The 12858-nt window shown below is 37.8% G+C and overlaps 1 protein-coding gene across 1 annotated transcript in view; it reads right to left on the bottom strand.

Moving 5' to 3' along the window:
• Positions 1-12858, bottom strand: part of Galnt15 (polypeptide N-acetylgalactosaminyltransferase 15) — a 42974-nt gene that overhangs the window by 2499 nt on the left and 27617 nt on the right. Inside the window, exon 9 of the mRNA XM_038349976.1 lies at positions 12266-12409. Coding sequence (XP_038205904.1) covers positions 12266-12409 — 144 coding nt within the window. The remainder of the gene's footprint in view (positions 1-12265; positions 12410-12858) is intronic.

The following is a 12858-nucleotide window of genomic DNA, read 5'->3' on the forward strand; positions in this document are numbered from 1 at the left end:
GTAGAATAGAACATCTGAAAAGGGACTGTAGACAAGGAATTCCTAGGAATAATATCTCTTCTGGGAATAGCAAAAATAAGAGAACTCAGCCTTCAGGTATACATAGAAGGTGTGGCAAAGACCGACATTGGACCAATGAATGCAAATCAACAACAGACAGTCAAGACAACCTGATACCATCAGGAAATCCTCTCACAGGCCCCCAAGCCAAAAGTGGCCCAGTCATTCCCATGGAGAATATGTCTCACCAGGAAAATTAAAAAATCCAGAGCCTTCAGTAAAAGGCCATACTATCCTAAATGATGGCATAAACATGGAGGATAAGTCAAAAATTCCAATAGGAAACAAGAAATGTATATTCTGGCAGACTTCTATAAATGATCAAAGACCAAAGTTAAGAGTATATATAAATGGGCGGTGGTGGTGCACGCCTTTAATCCCAGCACTCGGGAGGCAGAGGCAGGTGGATCTCTGAGTTCGAGGCCAGCCTGGTCTACAAGAGCTAGTTCCAGGATGGACTCTAGAAACTACAGGGAAACCCTGTCTCGAAAAACCAAAAAATAAAAAAATGGCATTGTAATTGTTGGTTTGATAGACACCAGTACGAATGTGAGTATCATTACTCCAGAATCTTGGCATCCAAATTGGCCTCTTCAAGAGGCAGATTTTCAATTACTAGGAATTGAAACCATATCTCAAGTTAAACAAAGCATGAGATAGGTTGACTGTATTGGGCCAGATGGTCAAAGAGGAAAGCTGAGGCCATATGTAGCTAACATTGCAATAGATTTATGGGGTCATGACCTGCTGCAGCAATGGAATACCCAGATTAGCATTCCTGCAATACCAAGAATTCATGATTCTGGGAAGGATATAAGGTACTATACACAAAGGACACCAACCATTCAGGCTGTACAAGAACATAAAGCAACTAGCAAACCTTTAGAGGTACCAACTGCTCTACCTTTAAAATCATTAACTGAGAAGCCAATATAAATTAAGCAGTGGCCTCTAGCTGAAGATAAGTTGCAGGCTTTAGAATAAGTGGTACAAGGGCAGCTAGGTGCTCCCCATATTGAAGAATCAACCAGTCCTTGGAATTCTCCTATATTCGTTGTAAAAAAAAAAAAAGAAATCTGGTAAATGGAGAATGGTGACAGATCTAAGAGCTGTCTATAAGGTTATTCAACCTATAGGCCCTCTACAATCTGGAATTCCTCTGCCTTCTCTATTACCAAAAGGATGGCCTCTTATAGTTATTGATTTGAAAGATTGTTTCTTCACTATACCTTTACAAGAAAAGGATAGAGAAAAATTTGCCTTCACAGTGCCTACTTATAATTCTCAGCCTACTAGGAGATATCAATAGACTTCCCCCCCCAAGGAATGCTCAATAGACCCACATTGTTTCAATACTTTGTAAGTCAGCCATTGGAAATAATATGTAAGCAATTTCCTAAGTCTATAATTTACCATTACATAGATAACATTTTGCTATCTAATTCAAACATGGATAATTTAGAAAGAATGTTTGAAGAAGTAAAGAAAGTTTTGACAAAATGGGGATTACAAATTGCTCCTTAAAAAATACAGAGAAGGGGGCTGGAGAAATGGCTCAGCGGTTAAGAGCACTGCCTGCTCTTCCAAAGGTCCTGAGTTCAATTCCCAGCAACCACATGGTGGCTCACAACCATCTGTAATGAGGTCTGGTGCCCTCTTCTGGCCTGCAGGCACACACACACTGACAGAATATTGTATACATAATAAATAAATAAATATAAAAAATACAGAGAAGAGATTCTGTCAATTACCTAGGTTATAAAATAAGTTTGCAGAAAATTAGGACACGAAAGGCACAAATTAGGAGAGACCAGTTGAGGACTCTTAATGATTTTCAAAGATTGCTAGGAGACATTTCCAGTCTACAACCAGCTGTTGGAATAACATCTAATCTAATAATTTATTTCAACAAAATCTTAGATAGTGATAAAGATTTGGATAGTTCCAGAGAATTAACAGCTGAAACAGAAAGGGAATTGACAATTGTTGAAAAAAATTACAGGAGGCACATGTGAATAGGATGAATCCAAATCTTAATTGTATTGTAGTCATATTGCCTTCCAGAATTTCTCCTACATGGCTTTTAATGCAGAGGGATGATATTATATTAGAATGGATCTTTTTTACCACATAAACCAAGTAAAAAAGTAAAAACTTCTGTGGAAAAAGTCTCTGAATTAATTATAAAAGGTAAATTGAGACTTCATTAATTAGCAGGTATAGATCCAACAGAGATTATAGTGCCTTTCACTACTGATGAAATAAAAAAGTTTTGGGAAGACAATGAACCATGGCAAAGAGCTTGTGATAATTTTGGGGAGAAATTAATAGCAATTATCCCAAAAGTGATAGACTTATAAGGAGAACTTCTTGGATTCATCCCCAAATTGTATGTGATGCTCCAATAACTGGAGCCCATCATTACTGATGCAATAAATTAGGGAAGGCATGTTACAAATCAGAAGAATTAATTAAGGTAAAACAAAGCCATTATAATTCTGTCCAGAAAGCAGAATTATATGCTATTCTCACAGTGCTAAGGAATTTTAAAGAACCTCTTAATATAGTTACTGATTCACAATATGCAGAAAGAGTTATCTTGCATGTTGAAACCACTGAATTTATACCAGATGATACAGAATTGACTTTGTTATTTATCCAAGTGCAAAACATAATCAGAAATAGGCTTTATCCTATATACATAACACACAATCAATCCCATATGGGTGTACCAGGTCCTCTAGCACAAGGTAATACAGAAATTGATTAATTATTGATTGGAAGCTTGTTGCAGGCCTCAGAATTTCATAAAAAACATCATGTCAATAGCAAAGGTTTAAAGAAAGAGTTTTCTACTACATGACAACAAGCTAAGGAGATTATAAAGATATGCTCTACTTGCTCTTTCTGTAACCAAACACTGCTACCAGCAGGGACTAATCCAAAGGGTACTCAAAGGAATGAAATCTGGCAGATGGATGTGTTCCACTTTGCAGAATTTGGAAAATTAAAATATGTGCACCACACTACTGGCACTAATTCAGGTTTTCAGTGGGCAACTGCTTTAAGCTCAAAAAAGGCTAATTCAGTAATCACATATTTATTAGAAGTGATGGCCACCATGAGTATACCTGCATAAAGACAGATAATGGTCTAGCATATGTCTCTAGGAAAATTAAACATTTTTTTGCTTATTATAATATTAAGCATATTACAGGTATACCACACAACCCTACAGGTCAAGCAGTTATAGAAATATCAAATTGAACTATAAAAGATATATTAAACTAACAGAAAGGGGTGGAAAATGTCCCCAGAAATAGATTACATAATGCTTTATTAACCTTGAATTTTCTTAACACTAATGAAAAATGGACAATAGCAGCAGAGACACATCAGATAATAGAAAAGTCTTCTGAATTAAATCAACTGGTTTACTTCAAGGATGTGCTGACCTCACAATGGAAGCCAGGAGATGTGCTGCATTAGGGAAGGGATTGTGCTCTTGTTTCCACAGGAGAAGAAAACTATGGATACCATCAAAATTAATAAAGGTTCGGTTTGAAAAGGAGAAACCTCTTAAAAAGAAGAAATGACAGCTCATCCACAATGATGATAACCATACAGGTGGTAAGGAAAGCATACAGGGTGGTGGCAGGGTTCTTTTCTTGTCTTTGCAGGAAAATACTCATCTTCAAAAATCCAAGAGACTGTGGAATTTGGATGTTGACAGAAAAAGAAATAACTATCCAATAAGAATCATCAAGAAAAACAAATATGACTTGTAAGGACAGGTAATAAAATATATACATATATATGTATTATATATATTTATGAATATATAGAGCTGGTTTTGGAGTTGGACAATGGCTCTGTCCTTCTCTAAATCCAAGAATGTTGTTAAAAGAAAAATCAAGAGTTTTTGTCTTATGTCAAGAGCCATCTGGTATGGGACAGAAAGAAAAAAGAATTTAGAAAAAATTTTTACTTCTTCATATCTACTTATGTCTTTATTATACCTTTCATTGAATATATATGTCTGCATATGTCTATATAAATAATGCTTAAATTTTCCACAATGAAGAAAGAATTTTCCTGCTGTAAATGTTGAATATTCCAGGAAGAAGATGGGGCCCCACAACAACAACTCCACCTGGTTGATATGGCATGATGCTGATAGCACCACTACAACACCTGTTTTGGGTACCAGCTGTACAAGATGGTTCCAACCTGGCTAGCTAAAATGGTGCACATTTTTACAACGTTCTGGCTGACCTCCATCAAATACTCAGAGACTATTTGCAATTATAGCAGACATTAATCTTGGAACTTAAACATCATTTTACTTTCACACGATCCCATAGAAAGAACATTGCCCCCAAGACAGCTGGAAGTAATTCTAGAAGACAACATCCCCTCTCCCAACAAAGTTTGTCCTCAGGGTTAGGGACATCATTTAGTGGTTGATTATAATTGGTATAGGGTTGGAGGTTGGGGGGGAAATTTTATAGGCTCAGGGATCTCTTTGGGAAAAAAGGAAAATGGGATAATAGATTGGTATAAGCTTATTCACACTAATAATAATAGTGAGTAATAGAGTGAATACTTGTGAGTTATTATTTATAGACAATTACATTGGTGTAGATTCTTGTATATTGATACAAAGTTAAATTATATTGAATATTGTATGTATGCATATTTCTACCTCTGCTTAAAATATTTTTATATATTAATATATAGTTATCATATTACAATGTATATTTCTACCTCTGATCAAGATACTTATACATTGCTTACATTTGGAAGTCATTGTCCTCATTTGTTGCACAGTTGTTTATTGTTTTAATCTTTAAGTTATATACGTATTAAGAATTATAGATCAATAGTCATCTATGTTTGTCATCCTTATAGTTAGACTAAGAAGGTTCTTTAGATACATAGAGATTATATTCTGCATAGATAGTTAATCTTCAACCACTTCAAATAACTGTAGAATATGACATTTAAATAACTTAGTGTTCTGTTGAAGTGAGACACAATTGCTCCTGGCAGCACCAATCTGTTCCTGAGAGAATGTTGAGCACAAAAGACACTCCACTTGGAGCTTGTTTTCTTCTTGGCAAAAATTGGCCTTTGGGCAAAGAAATGCCCATGCCTCAACCACTGACAAGATACATAGTATCTGGAAATGGATAAGCAGGACTGTTAAATCTTGACAAGATAAGGTAAGACAGTTTTGAATTTTTTCCTGCTTTTAAAAATGGTCTGTCAGTTATTCTAGGCGTTAGCCAAAGTTGGTTGCTTCAACGTTGCAAATGAGATTTTGGGTGATTGCCCAGGTAGCCAGTTGTCTCTGTCATTTGTTGCACATTTTGGAAATTACTTGATTGCACTTCCTGCTTTCTCAAGTAATATTATTTCCCTTCTCGGATCTTCAATGGGGTTGAAGACTAGATAGTTGTAGTTACTTTTATCTCATGGACTTGGCCAAGTTATTTATTATACAAGACTTAAACTAGTTAGGATAGGATAATTATTGAATATGTTTGTAGTTATTGTATATAATTTTGTATTAGGCTTAAAACCCTCTTATTTAAACAAAAGGGGGAGGTGCTGTAGGAAGTCTTATAGCTAGTGGTAACCTGCCCACTGGGGCGTGATCTCTTATACTATATATGCTGATGCAGAGCATGCATCCACTCTCTTTCTGGCCTCTCCCTCTGTTCCAGTTGTGGATTTTGGTTTCTGATCTTCAATCAAGCAGAGGATTCTGATTTGTGCGTTTACCTCTAAGTAAATAACCATCTATTTCTCAATTCTGAGCTAGTGTGGGATTGCTTTTAAGTGACCACCCTCAATTGTGTCATTTCTTAGAAAGTTGTTTTCAGAGTGACTGGTTAGGGTGTGTTCAGTCTTTGTGCTGTATTGTCAGTCACTGTTATCACCACATTCACAAATTTCTGCTATCAGAAGGATTTCCTCATTAGTGCTACCTTCTGCTAATCCTGCAGTTTAAAATTGTGGCCACTAGGTTGCAGTAAAGAGTAAGACTGAGGCTATCCTGAACGTCTTCTTAGACCATCCATGTGAAAGGATCAATATTGACCATAACATCCTCTTTTCAAGCCAAATTGGATTTCTTTACAAACTTAAACAGCTTTAGCCATAATGTTACAAATCCTTGCTCATTGTTGAAATTTTCCAAAATACAGACTGTCCTTATTATTTTCCAGAATATTTCCATCACTGCCAAAGACACCACTACCCATTAGCAGTCATTTGCCCTTCCCTGCTCCTACTAGCCACTGAGAATTACTGGCCTCCATTCTGTGGTTATGCATTCACCTACTCTAAACTGTTAGGACACACACAGAGGTGAGCCTATTCCACCTTGTCTGAAGGTCAGAGAGTCTGAGCTTAGTTTTGCTCTTTCAAATTGTTGACAACAGGTGTGGCTACAAACCTGACCTAGGGTGTGGGTACTTGGTGTTTAGGGCATTAAGATGGCCCATAGAGGTGGATCCACTCCACCCTAACCAAGGGTCAGAGAATTCTAGCATACTCCTGTGCTCCTTCATTTAAAATAGGAGGTTTGACATAGGGAGGGGTTGCCTACAGGATACTTGGTCTAAAGTGTGTTCACTGCCCTAAACATCAAATACTTTACTCAGGAAATGATGGCTTGATGTCTCAAGTATTGAAGCAAGTAACTGTTCTGGTTGTCTTCTGTGTCATGTTAAAACAGTCTTTTACCTTCTCCCTCCACATACACACCTTGGATATTGGGGTTTAAAAACATATGAAAATTAAGTATAGGTGAACTTAGAATGCAGCATTAAGTTTTCATGGAGTTTTCTTCCCGTTACTATCCATGTCTTTGTGTTTCTTTCTTATATCTGTTTTTCTTCCTAACATTTCTAATCCTCATGCCTCTACCCTGGAACATACAAACCCGCTGTGGCTGGACTGCAGAAGTCACCCCCCCTAAAAGGTGACTTTTGACACTAAACATTTCATATAAATAGAATTCTGTAATATGGTTCCTTTAAACTAGCCTCTTTCATTTTTTATGTCTTTCTGATTTATTGTGTTAGAGCAAAAACTAATACTTCACTTCCTTCTTTCTTTTTACTATAGAAAAACACAACAAAATTTAGCACATTTAAAACATTTTCAACTATAAAGTTTAGAAAAGTTAAATACATAAGTTGTCCATAATATTTTCATTGGGAAAAATACTCTCTACTCATTAAACAATAATTCCCCTTTTTCTTCCTTACTCATCCACTGGTAACCACCATGCTTCTGTGGCCTTAACTGTTTTACATAAAATGAATAAAGTGGAATGATACAGTTTTGGGATGGGTGTGTATGTGTGTGCGTGCTTGTGCTCATGTGTGTGTACATGTGTATGTTTGTGTTAGTTATTTAATTTAGTTTAATGTCCCCAAATGTCACTCTTGTTCTACCACATGACAGAACTTCCATTTATTTTAATGCTGAGTAATATTTCATCACGTGGAATCACTTCTAGGATGTAGATAACTCTAAGTGGAAAGCTTCAGGATAGATGTCCACATTTTTTCTATATGTCTATAAATGGATGATTGGATTGCCTGCAGCACTCTTATGTTATAAATAGTCCACTAGAAATAGTGCCATCTTCCTTTTCTGACTGAACAATAACTTTCATATATATTCCTCCTTACCCATTCTGGACACTAGCTCCAGGGCCTTACATTCAGTGGGTAAGTGCTCTAGACCAGTGAACTAAACTCATAGCCACATCTTTCTTTCTTTCTTTCTTTCTTTCTTTCTTTCTTTCTTTCTTTCTTTCTTCCTTTCTTTCTTTTCTCTTCTTTCCTTCTCTCTTTCTCTTTCAATTTTTAAAAGCAGGGTTTCTTTGTATGACCTTGGCTGCCCTAGAAATCTTTCTGTAGACCAGGCTGGCTTCAAACTCACAGAGATCCACCTGTTTCTGCCTACTGAGTGCTGGGATTGAAGGCATACACCACCTCCATCTGGCCCATATCTCTTTTCTTAATGCCTAGAAACATACCATGTGTATCTTTTGGTTTTGGTTGCTTGTTGAAAATTCAGCTTAAGTTTGCCATGATGGGATTTTCCTCTTCTCTGCTCTATGAATAACCAATACAGTGTTCCACTGATTTTACCCTCTTTTCTCTCAACCACAATTTGATGAGAAGAAAAATTAGAAATGTATATATCTCTCTTTGCCTAGTGGTACACTAATTCAGTTCAGGAAGGATTCTGATAGAGGATACTGCATGGCCACATATTGCAGATATGGCTACCTTAGTACTAATACCAAGGGAATGGTGGCCAAAGAGACCCTCACCGGAGTAGAACAAGAGGGGTCTCACAGCAGAACTGAGGTAGGTTTGGGGATCATTTTCTGATTGTTCTGTTGCAGCAAGAACTTGTCTCATGGTCAAATCCAGAAATCTCTTTCCCTATTTTGTACCTGGGACCAGCTCACTCACCTAAGTACTTACATGATGTGGGATGTTCCTCTATATGCTGGGAATATGTTTTATTACCATTGTTTAATAAAGAAGCTGCTTTGATCTATAGCAGGGCAAAATATAGCCTGGAGGGGAATACAAACAGAGCTATATAGAGAGAGTAGGCAGAATCAAAGAGATGCCATATAGCTGCTCAAGGTAAAGATGCCCATAACCTTTCTGGTAAGCCACAGCCTCATGGTGATGCACAGATGAATAGAAATTGGTTAATTTAAGATGTCAGAGCTAGGTAGGAATATTCTTTCTTTCTTTCTTTCTTTCTTTCTTTCTTTCTTTCTTTCTTTCTTTCTTTATTATATATACAATATTCTGTCTGTGTGCATACCTGCAGGCCAGAAGAGGGCACCAGACCCCATTACAGATGGTTGTGAGTCACCATGTGGTTGCTGGGAATTGAACTCAGGACCTTTGGAAGAGCAGGCAGTGCTCTTAACCTCTGAGCAACCTCTCCAGCCCCGGAAGGAATATTCTTGAACCATTTGCCAAGCAGGGTTTCAATTAATATCATTTTTGTGTGATTATTCAGGTCTAGGTGAATGGAAAATAAAGAGCAGTCTTCACTTACAAATGATGTCCAATTTGGGGCTTGGATCAATATAAGACCTAAAGAAGGCCTGGAGGGATGGCTCAGCCGTTAAAGGCTAGGCTCACAACCAAAAATATAAGACCTAAAGAAGCTTAAGAAAAAAAGAGGGCTACTAGACCCACAAAATGGGAGCCAATTGCACCTTGTTGGTAGCAGTATTTTCTTTTCAGATAAGCTCTGCTTGCTGGCCACAAGCAGAGGCATGACTCCTTTAAGAGAAGGCTTTCTGGTTTGTGCTGGTAGCATGAATTGCTCTGACTCTTTCGGGAAGTCCTGCTATGGGGCACTTAGATAGAGTTTGTGAGCAGAGTGTTACAAGTTGCATATTGGCAACATAGACCCGCTGCATCTCTGGAGCTGGGGCAGTGGGCGTGGCTCACAGAGATTGTAATCATACCTCTGCCATGTTGGACTAGGCAGGGCCAACAGGCAATGCTGCAGCTTTAGTCCTAGCCATACCTGCTCAGCATTTAAAATAAAAAACTCTTCTGGTCAGAAAATGATTATAGATACACAATAAGACAGATTTAAAAAAAAACTCTGAATGGGCCACAGTGCTGAATAAATGTACATGGGCTTATGAGAGAGAAGAAAGAGTAGAGAAAGTCATAGATTAAATGAGTAAAGATAATAAAATAAATGTTAAAAAGAAACAGAGTTTAAAAAAAGCCATTTAGTCAAATAATGGGAAACACACAGAAAGTTTGGATTATGTATATTATTGTGTTTTCTTTGTAGTTTTAGACTTCAGAGAGACATTTGATTCTGGGGGGGGGGGTGACACTAAACCAACACATATGTTTTAAAGGTATCTTGACTTCAAAATTTGAGTCTAAGGATATGTTACTTTGGAAAAGAGTTTCTGCTTTTATTTCCACAGAAGATGAAAAACTGTGGATTCATTCCAGGCTAATTTGTTTGATGGAAAAAGACCACTGAAGGACCTCCATTAACCCTAAAAATTCTTCACTCCAAAACAGCAGGAAGCAGTTTGGAGAAAACTGTGCCCAAATTCCAAAAATTATTTTTTATGGATTTTTGTTTGTTGATACAAATGTAAGGTCAATTTTGTTATATGTATATTTTTACTCTTGTTTAAGGTATTGTGTTTGTGCAGTTCATTTAGAAGTGTAATGTATAGTTAAGAAATATAGATTAATAATAGTCATTTATAATAGTCAATTTATAGTAATGTTTTCTAGATATGCAGAGATATATTTCAGTTAGATAGATAGTCTTCAACACTTCAAAGATCTATAGAATATGACATTTAAAATGTTTTAAGAAGTTAGATTTTTCTCAACAGTGAGACATGTTTGTTTCTGTCAGCACCAACTACTTCAGAGAGGTAGATGGGCATTGAAAAAAATCGTTATAGAATTTGCCTTCAATGTGACAAGGCTAGCCATTTGGGCAAGAAACTGCTCTTGCCTGGACTGTTTAACAGTATGCTGTATAAACTGGACATGCAGGATTCATGGAAAAATGACTGCTGAACTTGCCAAAAGAGGGTGAGACAGTTCTTCAGTGATCCTGCTCCACCAAAGAAACTGCCATACATTTTTCAAGACATAAAAGAAAGTGACTGACAAACTGCCAACATATGCAAAACAGTCTTTCAAATCTTCTGCTTCATGGAAAAGACTGCCAGATACTATGGGCCTGTAGGCTGAAGAGGATTGCTCCAATGGTACAGAAGAACTTTGGGTGACCCTCCAGGCAGTGAGATGTCTCTGTCAATTCTAGAATTTTGAAGGTTGTTTACGATGCACTTCCTGTTTACTTAGGTAATATTACATCCTTCTGGGGTCTTTGATGGAGTTGAAGACAGATAGTTATAGTTTTCCTTAGTTATGATAAAAGATAAATTAGATATGAAATTTTAGATGTATAAAGAAATAATGTAACTGTAATTAAGCTTGATACCTGTTTTGCTATATGTAATTTTACTCTATTAGAGTTTAAACCTTCCTTTTATTAAGACAGAAAAGGGGAGATGATGTGGAATATCCCTCTGTATGTGGTGAATATGTTTTATTACCATTGGTTAATAAGGAAGCTGCTTTGGCCTATGGCAGGGCAGAATATATCCAGGAGGGAAATCTGAACAGAGATATATAAAGAGAGTAGGCAGAGTTAGAGACATGCCTTGTAGCTGCCAAAGGAGAAAGATGCCTGGAACCCTTCCAGTAAGCCACAGCCTCGTGGTGATACACAGATTAATAGAAATAGATTAATTTAAGATGTAAGAGCTAGGTAGGAATACTCTTGAACCATTTGCCAAACAGTTTTGTAATTAATATAATTTGTGTGATTATTCATGTGTTGGTGTCTGGGAAATGAAGAGCAGTCTCAGTTTAAATTTATATCCCTCTATTTTCTCTCTGTTGGTGTATATCCTCTGGGAAGGTTCTAGAACTTCCTTACTGGAAATATAGGAGTAAAAAACTTCACAGAAATGATGAGATGCTCACAATTGGATATTAAGTATAATGAAGAAAATGACAGACTCATATTTATATATTAATACTTGGTAAATATTGATTCATTTTCATTTTATGTGTATGGGTACCTGAGTGCTAGCAAGTACACCACTTGCATACTCTGCCAGCAAAGGCCATCAGGTCATCTTGAATTGGAGACTGGTTATTTGCCCCACAGGTGGGGTGCTAGGAATCGAACCCAGTACTCTGGAAGAGCAGCCAGTACTCTTAAGCACTAAGTGATCTCTCTAGCTCCAACAGCTACATATTTATATATTAATATCTTCTTCTTTTCAGTTTTGCTCTGCATCACTCCTCAGTCCATACCACTGAGTGGTTGATTCTGTAACATGCTTCATCATCCTACCTGTGATCACCTGTAGTGGTCAAGAACAAGTTAGTACATCTCCTGAGGCTGGGTTGGTTTTATTTTCACCAGAAACCCCAGTGTCAAGCCACTAAGCCCAACAACAGGAGTGTGCCATGGAGAGTACCTGGTGTCTTGGAAGAGCCCATGCTGCCATGCTAAGAAGATCAGCTGCTTGGAAGTTCCCTGTGATCAACTGGTATTTCCAGAATGGATTAATTACCTCCTGAAAGTCCCAGTGCTGTTGATGAATGGCAGGGCCTTCCTCCACGCAGTTCTGCAGAATCACCTGTTCTTGTTTGACATCAAAGCACAGCTGCTGTGGGCTGCCGAAGAGAATCTCCTTCCTGCTCGTATGCTCCAGGTTCTGGGACAGAGGAGATGGCAGTTAGCAAAGCCCAAAAGACACCTTCTCCAGAGCCATGAGGGGACAAAGGAACACACAGCAGGCCTGTGTTCTTCAGATTTGACAGGGGCAGCCTGCAAGGCTCTTCCTGGGTTCTGAAGCCCCAGTACCTTGGCCTTTCTCATGTTCCTAATTCCACATCCTGGCACGCTTCTGTGGTGTTCATTCTGCTCCCCGTATGCAGATAAGGCCATTTAAAAGGCTGCAAGTGCTGGGTGCACACTGTTGGAAGGGCAGGTGATGGAGCTCTCTGAGGCCTAGGTAGATTTCCTTCTAGGGACACTTTCCCTGCCCCTGGCCAATTTCACCAATTTCACTGCTGTTTGTGGTGTCTGCAGACGCTTGGTCATGGTTCCCATTGTCTCCATCATGGTTCCCATTGCTTATATCATGGTTCCCATTGTCTCCAT

The sequence above is a fragment of the Arvicola amphibius genome, chromosome 12 (assembly GCF_903992535.2).
Source record: "Arvicola amphibius chromosome 12, mArvAmp1.2, whole genome shotgun sequence".
Taxonomy (NCBI): domain Eukaryota; kingdom Metazoa; phylum Chordata; class Mammalia; order Rodentia; family Cricetidae; genus Arvicola; species Arvicola amphibius.